General features: G+C 41.5%; 1 protein-coding gene across 1 annotated transcript; it reads left to right on the forward strand.

The window, feature by feature from the left end:
* The first annotated feature begins 731 nt into the window (after positions 1-731).
* Rnf103 (ring finger protein 103) lies at positions 732-18,094 on the forward strand. Its single transcript, XM_028860225.2, has 4 exons — positions 732-1,059; positions 2,767-2,906; positions 11,566-11,681; positions 15,740-18,094. Exons 1-4 carry the CDS (start codon positions 834-836, stop codon positions 17,307-17,309), a joined length of 2,052 nt encoding a protein of 683 aa, XP_028716058.1. The 5' UTR covers positions 732-833; the 3' UTR covers positions 17,310-18,094.
* Positions 18,095-18,990: the final 896 nt, after the last annotated feature.

Genomic DNA, 18,990 nt, shown 5'->3' on the forward strand with positions numbered 1-18,990 from the left:
CGGGCTGCAGCCGGTCCAGTGCTCCGGGGGCGGCGGCTGCGGCCTGTGGAGGCGGCGGGACGGCGGCCGCGGTCGGCGCGGCGGATCCGCACGGGGCTGGGCGCCGCGCAGCGACGCAGCTGACAGGAAGCCGTCCGGGAGAGCCGCGTCCGGGCCTAGCGTTATTATTTTTTTTTCCCCCCTTCACGACGGTCGCCTCGCGCTCTGGATCCTCCTCTGCAGGAGCCGCCGCGACGCCCCCTCGCGGGCCACGGGCCTAAGCGGCGCCGCCTGGGAACCTGGAGCCCCTGCCGGGCCTGGGCGGCCGCCGGGGCCTGAAGCCTGGGCGCTCGGCGCGGCACTGCGGCGTCCGTTCCTCCCCGCGCCGGGCGCGCCGGCCCCGGGCCTGGCCCAGCCGAGCGCCGCGCCCTCCCGACCGCGGCCACGCAACCCGGCCCAACCAACCGCCCTCCGCCCGCCCGCAGTCTCTCGGAGCCGCCGCGGGCTCGGGCCTCGCCTCCGGGGTCACCCCGGGTTGGCTCCCGCCCGCTCCCCGCCGTCCGCTGCTCGATGGGTGGGGTGCTTTTGAGCGTCCCCCCTTGACCCTTCCTCGGCTCTTGACCGCAAGGACAGCAGCAGCGCCCGTGCCCCGCCGGTCCCCTCGGCCGGCCGCACGCACGCACGCACGCACGCCCGCCGCGATCCACCTGCCTCCCCGCGGGCATGGCCCGCCGGTGACCGCCACCGCCGCGCGCCCGAGCTGCCCTCGTCCAGGCTGCGCTGCGTCGGCCCGCACTCGACCCCCTCCCCTGTCCGCGGCGTCCCGGGCTCCCGGCGACGCCAAGAGGCCGAAGATGTGGCTGAAGCTGTTTTTCTTGCTCCTGTATTTCCTGGTCCTGTTCGTCCTGGCCAGGTTTTTCGAGGCCATTGTGTGGTATGAGACTGGCATCTTTGCTACCCAGCTGGTGGATCCGGTGGCATTGAGCTTTAAGAAGCTGAAGACCATTCTGGAGTGTCGAGGTTTGGGCTACTCCGGGTTGCCCGAGAAGAAAGATGTCCGGGAGCTGGTGGAGAAGTCAGGCAAGTGCCGGGCTCCCCGAGGTCGCCCTCGCTGTCCTGGCTCTCTTCCCCCCACCCCACTCCCTGGAATGAGGAGGTCCCGGAATGGTCAAGGAGACTGCTCCGGAGAGCTTGTCAGGTCTTCATGGACCACATTTTCTACGAATATGTAAATCCGGGTTTTGAAAAGGGGGCCAGTGGGTGTATTGGTGTGTTTCAAAGGTTCTTTGGAAATGACAGTTTGAAAATGCAGTTAAAAAAAAAATGGTTAAATTGAATGATTTATCCCAGAATTCAGCAACGTCATTTGAAATTGATTAAAATGTAGGGAGAGGAAAAACTCCAAAATGTATCTGTAAATAGCAGCATCTGCTTCCATAGTAAAAACAAGCTACAGGGAGGGTAAAACATCATTAAAATAGTAACAAAGAGGCACGTGGACCTACGATTTACATGTAAATTAGGTGTTTAAGTATGGGTAAGGTGTACAAGTTGCACATTTTCTCTTTAAAATTTATATGCAGTGAGCATTTGATATGACTATTGGCCTTATTTGGAATTCATATTTTCTTGCGGGTTACAGTTTTTATTAGGGAATTTTGAATGTATACCTTTCTTGTCATGTGTCCCAGGCATACCTGCGTCACTTAATAGGTTGAGGAAGAGAATTGAAATAGTGCTGAAAGAATATTTAATGACAAATAATATATTTCCAGTAGCCATTAATTTGGGGTTTTAGAATTGGGTCGGGAAATACAGTTAATTTGTTTCACTGCTGTACAAAGAAAAATGTCTCTGTTTAGATAGTATTCGTATATCTGTTAGCTGGGCCTTTTACAAGGTAATTCTTTTCGTATGTAATACTATCTTGACCTATAGTGTAATAGGCAAGAATACAAACTATAGTAGTCCAACACTTGTGGATTTATAGCATAAGGGTTATAGAACTCATCTCACCAATGGGGTAGAAGGAAGGGATCCTTTGCATAAGGGCTACGTTTTTCAACTTGTATATTGTTATTACCTCTGTTTGCTGCCTGGCTTATGCTGCCATTGGTTGTTGAGGGAGGGAAGTGGGTTGACCAAAGTAAAATTATTATCTCATACAGTTATTTGATCATGCCTTTTCCCCTTTGAGCTTTAGGTTAGGTATTTTGCTGCCTTTTGAGCCTATAATTGTTGTCATATGAAATGTACAAGGAATCCACATTTTACAGCACAACAACAACAGAAGTCTTGGTACGGCAATCTAACTGTAAAACATTGTAAAGTTGTGTATGAAGGTGGGCTTTGTTCTGACAGATAAACATTCTATCTTCCACTCACATGAAAATCTTGTCACTATTTTAAGCAGGCTGATGGCAAGTTCTGTGAACCCACTTCTAAATCTTTTGAGTCAGAACACATAAACTAGGCTGTTGAAAAATGTGAAACCTGCACAGACTTATGTAAAATTAAATGATTACTAGTTTGATTTTTTTTTTTTGACTGGTGTAATTTGGTAATGTACTACTAACAAGCTATATGATGACCCCATTAGAACTATAAGAGATGGATTTTTGTCTCTTCACTCTTTGCTGATGTATGAACCTTATGTTCAGGTGCTGTTCTTTTTTCCATAGAATGAACATATAATAGTGTGGTTTTTCATGATAGAAAATGGAATTAATCATTGAAGTTGGGAACATGGGATTTTTGAAATCTTACAGAGTTTTTTGTTTCCTTCAGGTGACTTGATGGAGGGTGAACTCTATTCTGCTCTCAAGGAAGAAGAGGCATCTGAGTCTGTTTCTAGTACCAATTTCAGTGGTGAAATGCACTTCTATGAACTTGTGGAAGACACAAAAGATGGCATCTGGCTTGTTCAGGTAGAAAGAGCGATAATACTTGAGAACTGTATTTACACCAAAACAGTGTTCACCACTCAAGTAACACTGCTGTTGTCATGCTTCCTAGGCAAAACTCAGTTCTCACAGGGTTTGTCAAAGCAGTGATAATGAGAATTAGGGCAGGAGATGCGGCTCCATTGGTAATGTACGACTGTGCATGATGCCCTGCCTTCATTCCCTAGCACCACTTAGACAAGGCATGGTGCTCTAAACCCCAGCACCTGGAGGTAGAGGCAGGAGACTCAGAAGTTCAAGGTCTTCTTTAGCTGTTTAGTGAGTTCAAAGTCATCCTAGGATACATGAGACCCTATCTTTGGAAAAAAAAAAAAAAGTGAAAATTCAAGAGTAGAATAGGAAAGACTGGAGAAAGGGAGTTGTTTTGAGAATCAGAAAAAAGAAATGTATAGAAACATGTGTGTGTATCCCCTTTGTTTTATGCACTGGTGTTTTGCTTTCATGTCTGTGTGAGGGTGTCGGATCCCCTGAACTGGAACTACAGACAGTTGTGTGAGCTGCCTTGTAGGTGCCGGGAGTTGAAGAACTGCCACTATTTTTGCTTTTTTGAGACAGGGTTTCTCTGTAGCTTTGGAGCCTGTCCTGGAACTTGCTCTGTAGACCAGACTGGCCTCGAATTCACAGAGATCACCAGCTTCCCGAGTGCTGGGACTAAAGGCATGCACTACCATCGCCTGGCTGCCACCACTGATCTTAGCCATGAGCCATCTCTCCAGCCTATGTGTATTCCTTTTGTTTAGCAGTGTGCACTATTTTTATGTTTCTTTTAACTCTAGTTTTGAGTTCATTAGTCCACATAACTTTAGTATGTGAGGGAAGAACACTAAAGTAAGGTAAAGAAATCCCTGCATTAGCAAAGTAGGCCACTTTGAATGGCAGCTCTGCAAACCAGCCCAGAATCAGCAGCTCAGCTAAGTAGACAACTCAGCTGTCCTGGGGAGCTGGGGAGCATGCATTGTTTTGTTTATGGTGATGAGATAGTTTTTATGATATCAAAACTTGAGATTTAATTAGTATATTAGAAATTTCAAGTTGTAAAGGGCCTTAAAAATTATCTTTCATGCTTTCCATGGCATGGTTTAGGGTAAGTGGATGCACATTAACATTAATAACCATGTAAATTAGAATAATTATGTGATATTGAGCATGTAATGTCATCCTAAATATTGCTCAGTTTAATTTTAAAATCTGTCTTCACTTACAGTAACACAGCAAGTAGACTAGAAGCGTGAATGTGGCCAACATTAGGAATGGAGTGTGAATAGCTGAGCCTCAGAAGTCCTGTCAGACTAACCTTGCTGAAGCCCTGAGATGGGACCTGAACTGGGATCAGATCTCAGATCCTCTGATGGTTTTTCTTTCTTCAGACTAGTTTTTATTTACCCATTGGCAGTTCATACAGATACCCTCCTGTTTCCTCTGTGCTTTTGACCTTTTACTTTGCTGGTGACAAATTTTGATTTAGGGTATGAAAATTCAAATAGCTTCTTCATGTATGTTACTTTCTGAGAACAAAGACTGCAAGATTTGGTTTTAAAATAAGTTTTGAATTCAGAAACCTTAATTGGAGACCCAGTGTTGCCATGGCTTGCAGTGGGACTGGAAACAAGTAGGCTTTCTCTGTGTCTGGCCTCGAGTCCATATGCATTTAAAGAGGATGGAATGACGCTGCCATGCACTGTGCTGAAAGGGTGAGCTTTGGTAATTGTGTGGAGATTTCACTGGATAACCCTGGCCTTCCCTTTATAGTACATTTCTACTGCACTGACTTTTTACCTTCTGATAATCAGCAGAGGTAGAACCTGAGAGGGTCTGGATTTAGTCTGTACACGATCCAGTCAATTCAAGTTATTTCTGTCTTAGTTCATTGATGTAAGAAATCCGGTGAAAGGATCGAGGATATAGCTCAGTGGTAGAACATTTGCTTAGCATGCATGAAGCACTGGATGTGATGTCCAATATTGAAAGAAAAAAAAATCAGCTATCTCTTTTAAAGCTTTAAGAAATTGTTATTCTATTTCTTTCCCCCAGTACTTATTTCTAATAGTCTGGCCAAGGAAGGTTTATTGGTTTTGATAATTTTAGATCTCCTAACAAGATAGACTTGAATAGCCAGATCCATCACTGTGTATTCATGGCCTAAATGTTTATCACTCCCATGAATTAATTCTCTGCAAATGAATGGTGAAGAAGGCACTGTGCACCTGTGCAACACAGAAGAACCAGGACAAGGGCCTGGGGATTGCTTTGAAATCCAGGATCCTGCCTGTAAATGATAGATAGATATGATTGACTGGTTAGCAGGATAGTCTTCACTTTTAAGTTATCTTTTTTTTAAAAAAAAAAAAAGACTTTTATTTTTATTATATAAAAGATTATTTTATGTGTATGGGTGTTTTGCCCATTTATGTCTAGGCACTGTGTTCAGTGCCTGGTGCCCACAGAGACCAGAGAGGGTGTCAGAACCCCTGGAACTAGAGTTACAGATGGTTATTAACTGCCATGTGGTGCTGGGAATCAAAACTAGGTCCTCAGGTAGAGCAGCCAGTACTCTTATCCACTGACCCATCTTTCCAGCCCCAGTTACCTATTTTTTGATGTCTTAATTAAAGATATGTATGGATTAAATCCCTTAATATATGGCAGAATTAACCCATTCATAAATGGCTGTGCCAGGCCCTGTTCTAGGACCTGGAGATATAACAGAAGATACCCAGGGCTATGTTCAGAAAACTCACATTCCAGCTGTGAGAATCAGACACCAAATAAATTAGTATTTAATACGACCAGTAAGTTGAAAGTTCTAAGAGGAAAAAGAAGCAGACCAAAGAGATAGAATAATGAAGAATTTTTTACAAGGTGGCCATTGAACAAAGTGAGTAATAAGTGATGATGTAAATATATTATGCCATTATAGCTTCTAGTCTCTACATTACCTTCTACCAGAGTATTTTAAAAGCATGTATTCACAGTTGAAAAGTACCTCCCAAGAAAGGTGGAATGTGTTTATGTGGGTTTCTTCATAAGGAAAAAGTGCAGTAGGACACAGTCAGTGATACTCAAAATTTGCACTGATATCCAGTGTCTGACTTTGTTCTTTGTGGCCAGTGACTGACATCTGTCAAATAGCTAGTCTATCTGGTCAGCATTGACAGCTGAGAAAAGTAAGCCTGAGACCTTGCCTTTGGCATGGGGAGCTGACCAGCCTGAGACGCGCATGGGAGCCACCAGCCTGAGACCCTGCCCTTGGCATGGGGCGCTGACCAGCCTGAGACCCTGCCCTTGGCATGGGGAGCTGACCAGCCTGAGACCCTGCCCTTGGCACGGGGAGCTGACCAGCTAAGCCTATTGGCCAGGCACCTCCTTTAAGCTTCAAAGTTATTTTGGGGTTTTGATTTGTTTAGTTAGTGTTTTAAACTATACTTAAAAAAAAAATTAAAGTATCTGCTAGAAACAGAAGGTAGTGCTCTCTTGGTTGGTTGTATTCTTCTTCCAGATCAAATTAATCCAGTCTTCTGTGACAGATAGCTTTCAGGAATACATTTTCTACAGTTTGAATTATGGTTCTTTTCTGCTTCTTTTTTTTTTTTTTTTTTTTTTCTGTTGTTGTCTGTTTTGAGGCAGGTTCTCAACTTTGTAGTCCAAGCATTAGCAGTCTTCTGCCTCACCTTTCTGAGTGCTGAATTATAGGTGTCAGCTATCATGCTAGTCTTCCATTTTATGTATTTGGAAAGAAGCTGGCTAGGCTGTTTGCTCTTTTCCATATTTTTTTTTTATGAGGAATATTTTCATTGACTGCACTGCATTGATTCTGGCCACTTCTGTCTTCAGCCTGTCGGGCTGGATTCCCTGTGTTTCCTCTCTACTTGAGCATATTGGAGAACAGAGCTGTATTACTTTTCCTGGTGCTGGGACCGAATACCTGATGACAGCAGTTTAGGAAGGGAGGGTTTGTTTTGCCCCAGTGTGAGGAGGATATAGCCACCATGAAGGGGAAGGCATGGCGGCAGCAGTGTGGGTGGCGAGTTACATTTCATCCACAGTCAGGGAGCAGAGAGAGAGATGCTGGTGCTCCACTCACCTTCTCTTTTAAAACCTACGCTGCCATCATCATCATCATCACTGCCATCATCGTCTGTGGGCATGTATGATGTGTGGGAGGGTGTGACAGCCAGAGGACAACTCTGGAGTTGGTTCTCTCCTTCTGCCTTCATGTGGGTTCTGGGAATCAAACTCAGGGCACCAGGCTTGCCAGACAAATGCTTTTACCCACTGAGCCATCTCGTCCCCTGCCTTTCCCCACTTTTTAAAATTACATCTGTCTTTTGTGTGTGTGGAGGTCAGAGGACAACTTGTAGGAGCTGGTTCTCTCCTTCCACCAACCATCACAAGAAGTCATTTTCATTTTTAAAGGTAGCAGAATCCGTGTGACATCTTTACCAATGTAATGCACACAGAATCAAGTTCTTTCTTTGTGGCTGTGGCACAGTTGGTACACAAAGTTACAATTTCCTGCTTTGTCCCTAATCTAAGCTCCTGTCTCTCATTAGCCATTTATTTCCCAGTTTTGTGGATTCTTTGATTCCACCACTGGCCAGTCTCCTTGGCACCAAAAATAGAAGGTGATTATTTTGTTTCCAAGTATTGCTGGTTAGAGAGACAAATGGCAAGGTAGACAGGCTTTTGAAATGGAAAAGGTGCATAGGGATGGCCTTTAGGGACTTGCCCTCTGACATTTCTGTGTCTCTGTTTTGACTTTTGTCATGATTCCAAAAGGGATATAGCTGTTTGTTACCTACTGGATGCCCCACTTCATGAGTTTAAAGTCACTGGAGCTGCACAGCAGTGAAAAAATACTTCATGACTAAAAGTACAGGGAAGCTTTGGACACTATTTACTGAAGTGTTATGTTAATGCATTTCCTATTTGGCTGGAAGCTGATTTTAAACTTGTTTGTCTTTGCTCTTAGATAAGAGTTTTGTTTAGGGCCATTCTAATTTTTTTATCCCTTTAATGGGCTACTACAGAGCAAACTAAACAGAATACCAGCAAGCCACGTGTGTTTTATGTTGCTGAAAAAGGTTTTGGGTTTACCCATAAAGTAAGCCAGTGAGATTAGTACACTTGATTTTAGCCAGAAGTTAGAGAATGATAACGGGGGGGGGGGGGGGGTGCTTAAAATTGGTTAATTAAAGTGCTATTCAGTTTCGGCTTTTGTCCATCACTGACTCTGATTTTTTATTTTATATAGGTGACATATTTTACAATTTTGAAACTAGACCCCTACTAAAAGACTGAGAAATGTAGAAAATGTAAACCCACCACTCTCATTCCAAGGAATTGTTATTATTTAATTATGACTCTATTTGTGGGGATTAACAAGGATGTACCAAATGTTCTGATCAGAAGTAAACAGCTTTAAAAAAGGCTGAAAGTATATTTGTAAAGTAGGCATCTTTCTATCTAAGTGATTGAGAGGATTGGTGTGCAATTACATAGCAAGATGCCATTTATTCTGTTTACTCAGAAAACATTCAGGATGACAGGTTGCTGGGGAAGGAACTTTTGGCTATAAAATAAATTCCTTTAGAGACTCTTTATAATAAGAAGTAGAACCATCTGCAGAAAGCTGAAATAGTTTAGTTCAGCTCAGATGTTTAATTAGTAGCACCCAGATCATCTAGGAATGGAAAGATTGTATCACATTTAGCCTGTGGTGCTAGGTCTCTTTGAGACTTGGAATTCAAGCTGTACTTGGTCCATATTTTTTCTTGTATCTGGAAATATTCTCCATAGAGAATGCAGCCTCTTTTTTGAGTTTCTGAGAACTCTCTCTTCCCCATGTAATGAGACCAGCAGTGTGGATGCCACTCCAGATCATGCATACTGACAGGACATATGCTGTAAGTCAGAGGGGCTCCTACTAATGTGACGCAGTAGTGACAGGCTTAGAAGATTTTGCTTTTGCCATTAACTGAGCTGGATGAGTTATTTTGTGAAAACACTACCATTTTTGTAGTACTCATTCAACCTCCTTCAAAGTTAATGTATGCAAAACTTTGAGTTGACTAACATAACTCTACAGGATTTTAACAAAGTAATTTCTAATTGTGTAGCTACAGTGACAGAATCATTTAGAAGGGTTTCATGAAGAGCTTAGATGACTTCACATTTTTGTACAGCTCTCTCTCCGTCGGGGATCCTTAAACTCTTCCATAGCAGATGCTAGAACAGATTGCTGAGTAAATAAGGCCCCAGGGTTGAGCACCGTCATGGAGCTCATCAACTGTGTGCCCAGCTCTCCTCACTCGCTTCTGCTTTCCCTGCCAGCCCTGGAGGTGCCTGGGAACACAGGAATGCTTGTCATGAGTTTGCAAGGTTCTTCCACGGTGAACAGTTGGGTCTTCACTCAAAGATGCCCTGAGACTTGGAGCTGTGTGTACACTGACAGAGGCCTCTTAGCTTAGCTCCTTGAAGTAATGTTACTGCCAACACAGGCTTAAAGTGCCTGGGTTGTTTTAGAGCTTTAGTCAAGAAGTGGAAAAATGTTGGGAAAGAGTTATTTTAAAAGAGAGAAAAGGAGGAACGGAAGGAGAGTGCAGAGAACAGAGAGTAAGCGAGAGTACAAAGAACAAGAGAGTGTACTGTGTACTTACACAGAGACTTCTCTCCTGAGATCTGAGAAGTGCATTCAGGTTCCTTGGCTCCATGCGCAAGAGAACTACTAGTGACTCTTGAGAAGTAACAGGAAGGAAAACACCGCTTGCTTTGTGGCTGGGTATGTGACTGAGGGGTGGAGCATTTACCTACTATGCCCTAGTGTCCTATGTTCCACCTCCTGAACCACCACCACAAGAAAAAAAGGAGCAGGAAGCATACCATGCTTGACTGCCCTGTTCTCCAGGTAAATCTTTGCAATATACTTTGGGATCAGAGAAAAGGGTAAATAGCATCCTGGGTAATGTGATTAACGTGAACCTCCTTAAAACGCCTATATCTAAAACCCTGTCCTCAGTCATCTGAGAATGTGTGAACTCATGTCTCCCTCAGTAAGACCATTATTTTCATTAAAAGCACTATCAAAACTATTTACTTAATTCTCTAATCTGCATGCACATGTTGAGTATCAAATGTATGTTACATGATGTTACACATACATGAACATCTCCATAAGTGTTAGAACAGCAGTATCAGCAACATTGTAGGAGTTACTGGGGTGACCTGGTAGCGCAAAGAGGAAATTCATTTTCAGTTCCACGTGCCCCCGACCTGTGATGCCCCTGACATTTTAGACTTCCCAAGAGAAAGGCCACAGAGGAGGTAGCTGTACCACCCCTTGCCTCTCCCAGGGAGTTGACTGCTCGTACTCATCCACACACATGTCTGGAGTTTTACTTCCTGGAGGATTTTTGAATATGAAAATGATTCTTTTGCCAGAAAGATTAGAGGTCCCAGAGTATTGTGTTGTAATTTTAAATTGAATTGTGTTGGTAAAGATGGCAGTTATGAAAATAGCTTAGGCCTATAAATGCTGGACTTAAATTTAGATGGTTTCATGTAAACTTTAGACATTTTTGGCTTTCCAGTGAATTGTATTATATTACTTTTATATTTTTAAAAATTTTACTGGTATCTTCAGTGAAAATCTGCCTCCATTAAGTCAGGAGGATTTGGGGATAAAGAGAAGAGATGTTTAACTAATAAACTGACATTAATAGAGAAGCTATTAATATTTTAAAAGTCAATTTAGAATTTTTTTCCTTTCTTTAAAAAAGTAATGTTTTATAATTTTAAGAAAAGGTGGGAGGGTAATAAAAACAAAAGAATCCATTTCTCTCAGACCTGATTGTGTTTGAGAACTGTATGCACAGTTGATGTGGAAGTTTAAGATTGTCAAGTTCATTGTGGCTGTTCCTTTTCCTGGAGCCTTTCATGGTTGCTGAGGGGAAAGTCCTGTGAGTAGCATTGATTTAGTTAAAGCATAACTTAATAGAAAACATGTGTTTGATTCTTGGCTAAACTGGACATTGAAAAATGTGAAATTTGAACTTGTTAAGTCCACATGTGATAATTTTTATAAGCTTTATTTGGATTTCTAAAAAATTATTTTCAAGGAGAAATTGACTTCAGGGCCATTTTCTGTCTGTATAGCATAATTCTAGAGAATAGATCACGTGGTAGAGAATATGGCTAGTTTTTTCACAGGCTTTTGACTCCTATTACTGCTAGAGCATGGGACGTAACACACTGCACTTATGTTTCTTTTCTGGTTGGACAGTTCTAACTTCTGTGAGAGTCAGTAAGGTGGCTGAGCAGGTAAAGCTGCTTGCCGCACAGGCCTGGCGGCGTGAGTTCAATCCCAGAATGCACGCAGTAGAAGGAGAGAACTGACTGCCATGGGTTGTCCTCTGGTCTCCACAAGGGTGCTGTAGCCCTCCTGCACATATACACTGAATAATAATCAATTAAAAAAGAGTTGCAGTAATAATGAGATGATTCAGTTAAACCAGAACTAGAAAGAGAAAGTCTGTCAAAAGAGGACTTATGCTATAGATGTGAATGGTTGGGTTTAACTAATTTAAGTTTCACTTTTTTCCCTCTTTCTCTCTCCTTTGGGAAATAGGTCATAGCAAATGACAGAAGTCCTTTGGTGGGTAAAATTCACTGGGAGAAAATGGTTAAAAAGGTGTCAAGATTTGGCATACGGACAGGCACTTTCAACTGTTCCAGTGATCCCAGGTGAGTGAGTAAGAAATTCAGAGTTTGAACCCTGACCAGAGTCTTTCTTGCTTAATAAAGACAGTACTACCAGAAACCTGCCCAAACTGAAAACTAATTATATGGTTAGTGTACTGCTCATCACCAAGATGTTTGTAGTTTTGCATAACTGGTGTTTGCTGACTTTCTGAGAGATCCCTTAGAATTGTCTGTAGTCCTTTTGTTTCAGTGTTCTCTTCCAGATAGCTGTGGATGACATTGTAGTGATCTGTTGTCTACCCTAGTAAAATTTGCCTGAAGATCAGAGGACAGAACAAGCCACTAGATTAAACATAGAGGCCAAGCAGTGGTGGCACATACCTTTAATCCTAGCACTCTGGAGGCAGAGATCCATCTGGATCTCTGTGAGTTCAAAGCCACCCTGGACTACATGAGATTGACTCAGTCTAGGAGAGAAACAGAGCCAGGCAGTGGTGGCACACACCTTTAATCCCAGCACTTGAGATCTCATGCCTTTGCTTGGGAAGCACACACACACACACCTTTAATCCCAGCACTAAGAAGGAAGTGATATGGCAGGGCGGAGAAAATTATATAAGGCATGAGGAGACAAGAACTCGTGTCTTTTCAGGTTGAGGAGTCCTAGAGGTAAGATGCGGCAGTGGCTTGTTCATTTGTCTCTCTGATCTTTCAGCATTTACCTCAAAATCTGGCTCCAGGTTTTTTATTAAAAAGACCAAATTAGGCCAGGCGGTGGTGACTCACACCTTTAATCCCAGCACTCGGGAGGCAGAGCCAGGAGGATCTCTGTGAGTCCAAGGCTAGCCTGGGCTACCAAGTGAGTTCCAGGAAAGGTGCAAAGCTACACAGAGAAACCCTGTCTCAAAAAAACAAAAAAATAAAATAAAAAAAATAAAAACACCAAATGAGATTTCGTGTTACATGACATCACTGTTCTCATCTGTAGCTCAGTCTGGCTTTGAACTCACTGTCGTCCTCCCTCCGTCATGGGCGAGGGTGACAGGATACACTCCCACTCTCAGTCTTCAGACCTTCAGTTTGCATTTCCTTAGTCACTTCCCACCTGCTCTACTGTCCCTAGGCGTGCCCTTCTCCCTAATGTCAAAGTCAGATTTGTCTTTTTATTTAATCAAATATGTCCTTTCTAACTTTTCTACCCGTCACTGTTTCATTTTCTTCACATCTTCTTACATGGGGTGATTTAGTTTGTCATCGTCTTCAGTATTAGTCTGTTTTTACATTAATTCTTGTCTTGTTATTCCTTTTTTTTAATTTAAAGAATGTAGATTATGTGTACATTGTGTAGAGGAGTATCTATGCATGTATGAGTGCAGGTGGAGTTGGAGTTCAGAAGATGGTGTTCTCCTCGATCTGGAGTAAGAGGCAGCTGTGAGCCTCCCAGTGTGGTCGCTGGTAAAAAACTAAACAAAACAAAACATTTTTATATAGCCAAAAGAACTGACTAATAAGCTGGGCAAAGTGGTATGTGCCTGTATTCCCAGTGGGAGGTAGAAACAGGAGGATTTCAAGTTCTAAGCCAACCCATGTAGTGAAATGCTGTTGCAAAACAAAAAACCCTGAAGAATGTTTTCCTGATACTATCATTGAATTTATTCTGACCTTTAAAAAGTTCTTTTTGAATTGGATGTATAAAGGGTTTTATGCTGATACATGGTAATATAAAATTCTTAAAAACAATGTATGCATGTAGTATGGTCTTCATTTGGATACCTTTAGATTAGTATTTAGAGAAATGTACATTAAGAACCCAGTGTTTATAAGTGTTAGAGATTATTATCCAAACTTGGAAAACATGATTTAATTTGAAAGCTATAACATAGGGAATTTTTTTTTGTTAGAATATTCTTCTTCTTTTTTTTTTGTTTGGTTTTTCGAGACAGGGTTTCTCTGAGTACCTTTGCACCTTTCCTGGAGCTCACTTCGTAGCCCAGGCTGGCCTCGAACTCACAGAGATCCGCCTGGCTCTGCCTCCCGAGTGCTGGGATTAAAGGTGTGAGCCACCACCGCCCGGCTTAGAATATTATTCTAACAAAAAGAAGCTTAAAAATATCAATTCTGAACTAAAAACATAAAAGGAAGAAATGAATAAACTAAAACCTTGCCTGTTTTTACAAAGAAAGACTTTCTGTCATAAAGATTGTCATTTGGTTTATGATACAAATCAGAAATGAATGTAGTTACAGGAGAGAAGATTAAAAAAAAAATGACCAAGGGTAGAGATGTGGGGCTGGGGAGATGGTTCAGCAATTAAGAATGTTTTTCTGCTCTTGCAGGGGACCTAGGTTCGGGTCTCAAGCACCTAGATGGCTTACAACTGTCTGATTATATTCTGCTCCGAGAGCACCCGCACACATGTGATGCACATAAACCCACACATGCATGTGTCATCACAAGTATGTTGCAATTAGCCACTAAAGCTCCTTAGATAAGATCTGAAGGAGGCTGTCATCTACATGCATTTTACCTGCTGTGTTTTTGGTGAGGGTAAAAACGAGATTCTTATTGAATTATTTTGCATTGGATAAATATATTGCTAAGGGATAGAAATAATTTTTGAGACATGTCTTTTTTCAAGCCATTTCATGCTAATGGAATCTGCATTGTTCAGGGAGTGAATCAACGCAGTAAGAAGCAGAGAATCAGGATCTGTGATTCAGAGTTACTGAGATAGCTTCCCAGAGTCCTCATCAACCTGCTCTCAGAAAGACAACATACCATCTTCATTTACCTTAAATTATACCACAGTATTCCTGAGATCAATTAGTCAGTTACCATTATAAAGTGTAGGCCACATAACTAGACTTTCCTCTCTGATTCTATGAATGTCTAACATATTCATTAACTCTAATAAAATATGAATGTGTGCTTAGTAAATAAAATGTAGCATCTTTGACTTTATCAGTATTCTGAGTAGCAACATAAGAACTCAAGTGGAACCTATTTTCAAGTCTGTAACAAAACAGCCACATGGTAGATTTTTTTTTAACCCTTTATCAAGATAAATTTTGTGTATCATAAAATTCCACATGGCAGGTTTGGGGCAAAGAGTAATTTAAAAAAAAAATAAAATAAAGGAAAATGTCTCCAGTTATCATCTATCCCTAGTATTGCAACAGCTATTTTCCCTTTTAGTATTTCTCCTCACCTAGTTTTTCAGAAGGGACAGATGTCACAAGAACTTACTGGATACCAAAAAGAGTAGAGTCTCCTGTGTCTTCAGAAAATGTAAACAAGAGGTGATTGTACCTACGCTCTTCTGCATTCACTCCTCTGGGAAACAGGCTCATTCTTGGGCCAAATCTCTTTGTCTGTATACTTCCTGTCTTTGTTTCTTAAGTCTTAAACCTTTTTTCACAGTCTTCGTTAAAGAGAGAAGTTACCTGTGGAACTTGGAGAAGCTCTCTTTTGGATTGGCTTATGGAAAGTTGACTTTGTAATAGCTACTGCACTGTGGGTATCAGACTTGTGGTAGTGCTTAATTGAGAAATGGTAAGGCGGCCTTCTTTCCAAGACTGCACTACCTTAGGCACTCAGTAGGGAGGAGCATTTATCCTTCTCTGTCTCTACCTAATTCCTAACCATCTTTCAAGATCTAGTTCATTTCCCAAACCTTTCTTGAGATCTTCCTTTGCTCAAACCCCTGGTGATATCCCCTTTCTTTGATCTTTCATAGTGGTTTTGCGTCCTTTATAGGATTTTTTAATTCTATATGAACAGAAATTACTTCCCATTATCTTTGGTTCTTAGCATGTAATGCAGTGGCACATGAGAGATGCTAAAGTATTTGCTGATTCCTTGGCCCAGAAATGCTTTTAGGTATACTTTGTACAACCTTTTCTTTTCCTAGAAACAGAAATTGAGAGCAGACTACAGTAAGCTGGCTTGTTCTGGCACAGCTGCCAAGTGTTGGCCTCTCTCTGGTTATTTAAAGGTTCTATGAGAAGAGGGTACAAGGGGCCCTTTCAGGCCTAAAGAAGACTGTTAGGATGTAAGCTGTGCAGTAGCCTCACTGTTGACTACAGTTTACTCTCTTACAGGTACTGCAGGAGAAGAGGCTGGGTCCGTTCCACACTCATTATGTCTGTCCCACAGACAAGTACATCTAAAGGGAAAGTCATGCTAAAAGAGTACAGTGGACGCAAGATTGAAGTAGAACACATTTTTAAATGGATAACTGCCCATGCAGCTTCTCGGATCAAAACTATATATAATGTTGAGCATTTGAAAGAAGAATGGAATAAAAGTGATCAGTACTGGATAAAAATATACCTATTTGCAAAGCTTGACCAACCACCAGCTTTCTTCTCTGCATTAAGTATAAAATTTACTGGAAGAGTTGAGTTTATTTTTGTTAATGTGGAAAATTGGGACAACAGGAGTTATATGACAGATATTGGTGTTTATAACATGCCATCATACATACTTAGAACTCCTGAAGGAATTTACAGATATGGAAACCACACAGGTGAATTTATATCCCTTCAGGCCATGGATTCATTTTTGCGCTCATTACAGCCTGAAGTAAATGATCTGTTTGTTTTGAGTTTGGTTCTAGTTAATCTTATGGCTTGGATGGACTTATTTATTACACAAGGAGCAACCATCAAGCGATTTGTGGTTCTCATAAGCACTTTAGGGACATACAATTCCCTATTAATTATTTCCTGGCTACCTGTGTTGGGCTTTCTACAGCTCCCTTACTTAGATAGCTTTTATGAATATAGCTTAAGATTGTTGCGATATTCTAATACAACCACACTGGCTTCTTGGGTAAGGGCAGACTGGATGTTTTATTCTTCACACCCAGCCCTGTTTCTCAGTACATACCTTGGACATGGTTTGCTAATTGATTACTTTGAGAAGAAGAGACGGCGCAGCAGCAATGATGAAGTAAATGCGAATAATTTGGAATGGTTATCAAGTCTGTGGGACTGGTACACCAGCTACCTCTTCCACCCGATTGCTTCTCTTCAGAACTTTCCTGTAGAATCTGACTGGGACGAAGATCCTGACTTATTCTTGGAACGGTTAGCTTTCCCTGACCTTTGGCTCCACCCTCTGATACCAACTGATTATATTAAAAACTTACCAATGTGGCGGTTTAAATGTCTTGGGGTGCAGTCTGAAGAAGAATTGTCAGAGAGTTCTCAAGACACTGAAAATGACTCAGATAGTGACAACATGGACACTTTTAATAATAAGGATGTATTTGAAGATAAACAAAGCATAGTTCACAGTTCTCCAGGAAGAGCGAGCCACTGTGATGCTGGGGCTTGTTCATGTGCCAATAAATATTGTCAGACCAGCCCATGTGAAAGGAAGGGGAGGTCATATGGCTCACATAACACTAATGAAGATATGGAACCGGACTGGTTAACTTGGCCTGCTGGTACACTGCACTGTACTGAATGTGTTGTTTGCCTTGAGAATTTTGAAAATGGATGTTTGCTAATGGGGTTACCTTGTGGTCATGTGTTTCACCAGAATTGCATTGTTATGTGGTTGGCTGGGGGCCGACACTGTTGCCCTGTTTGCCGTTGGCCTTCGTATAAGAAAAAGCAGCCATACGCACAACAACAGCTGTTGTCAGATGATGTCCCATCTTAACCATGTGCAATTTGTCCTTAACAAGCTTTGAGTATCCTGCAGCTTGCCTTTTGAATGTTAGTCACAATGTTTCTGTGGTTTGAAGTTTAGTTTAATGTTAGTGCAGTGGCAGGAAATACACATTATGTGATGTTGATGACAGAATTTATTTGGTTGCCTTGTGTGTCAATTGAATGCATACTACTAAACTGTAAAAAAATTTTATTTACAGCATTGGAAATTCAGAAGTTAATGTTTTTTGTAAGCACAAAAGAAGTATAGTAGAAATTTATCCTAGCAAGACTTTACAAGGCAGGGTCAAATCTAGTGGAACTGAGCTGTTTTCTTATCCTAAATGTTTTCTCCCTTTTTACAATCTCTGTCCAGCACCTTTTGGTTAAATAATGTATGCTCTGAGACATGAAATTAAAACAGATCTATGAAATAAATTATTTTAAAACCAGAAGGTTAAAGGTCTTCCAGTGATAGGTGACTGCTTTTTGTAAGTGTTTTACTGGTTTGTTAATTTCTCGGGTAATTGCAACAATTTTGATGGGAAGGGTAGGAGTCCCATTGTGGACACTGGCCATGAGTAGTGGAGGTCCACCTCACAGCTTGTTAGCTGTGATAGGAAAGACTTTCATGGGGGGGGGGTTTAAAAATAAGTGTTACAGTTTATTATTTAGCATATTGGTCAGACAAGAATTACCTTGTATGTTAAACTGAATGTATTTTGAAATTTTTCAGTGCCCGAGGAAAGCTGAGAAAATAGATAGTAGAATAAATATCCATTTCTCTTTACTGCATCATATTTGTATTTTATTACATCTACTTTATCACCTTTTTTTACAGTTTTTATATTTTTCCTTTTTTCCCCTGAGCCTGTTGAAAATAAACTTGAATCATCATGATGCTTTGGCCCTAAGCAGTCACCATATGTTTCCTGTGGATAAGGGCTTTCTCTTACATAGTCACCACATCATTATCACACCCTTGAAATTTAATGCTGATTCAGTAACATCTAATACATAATCGTTGTTCCCTATGTATCCTTATATCTTTGTTTCATTTTTATTGTGACTATAGAGAAAACTCATCCGTTGGATTTAGTCTCCTTTCATCCTGTCCTCCAGAGAAATTGCTGTTCTTTTGTCTGGTCCTAAGGCTTGAACTCAGGGCCTCAGCATAATAGGCAACTCTGGACTACACCCCAGCCCTCTCTTTATTTTTTAATTTTGAGATAACGTCTCACTAAGTTGCCTGGGCTGGTCTTGAACTTAATGTAGCTCAGGCAAGCCTTGAGCTCAATCTTCCTGCCTCAGCCTCTGGAGTAGCTAAGAATACAGGCCTGTACCACAGGACTGGCATCCTTTCTGGTACTACTATTTTGTAATGGTACAAGTAAATGGGCTTGTACAGTGTTTCTCATTCTCTTTCATGATTAGACATGAGTGTTGCTCATTCACACATTATCAGGATGCATGTGGTGTAGTTTTATTGTTGGTAATGCTCTAAATTTCTTTAAAGTGGTATCTGTCAAGTCTTTCCTTTGTGGGATACTTTCTCACTTTATAATTTAAGAAGCAACCTGTGAGTCTATATGATCCTTTTCCTCATCTCAGTTGCTTAAACAGCCAGTGAGGATTCTTTGAATCAGTTATCAAACAGTTGTAATGTGGGTGTTTTTTAATTCCAGCTTAAT

The sequence above is a fragment of the Peromyscus leucopus genome, chromosome 3 (genome assembly GCF_004664715.2).
Source record: "Peromyscus leucopus breed LL Stock chromosome 3, UCI_PerLeu_2.1, whole genome shotgun sequence".
Lineage (NCBI taxonomy): Eukaryota > Metazoa > Chordata > Mammalia > Rodentia > Cricetidae > Peromyscus > Peromyscus leucopus.

What these genes read in the sequence shown, in the direction of transcription:
- Rnf103 (XM_028860225.2), top strand. Translation starts at nt 834, where the DNA reads ATGTGGCTGAAGCTGTTTTTCTTGCTCCTGTATTTCCTGGTCCTGTTC. An exon ending in ATGGCATCTGGCTTGTTCAG is followed by an intron (nt 2,907 to 11,565) that starts GTAGAAAGAGCG and finishes TTTGGGAAATAG; the next exon opens with GTCATAGCAAATGACAGAAG. An exon ending in AACTGTTCCAGTGATCCCAG is followed by an intron (nt 11,682 to 15,739) that starts GTGAGTGAGTAA and finishes ACTCTCTTACAG; the next exon opens with GTACTGCAGGAGAAGAGGCT.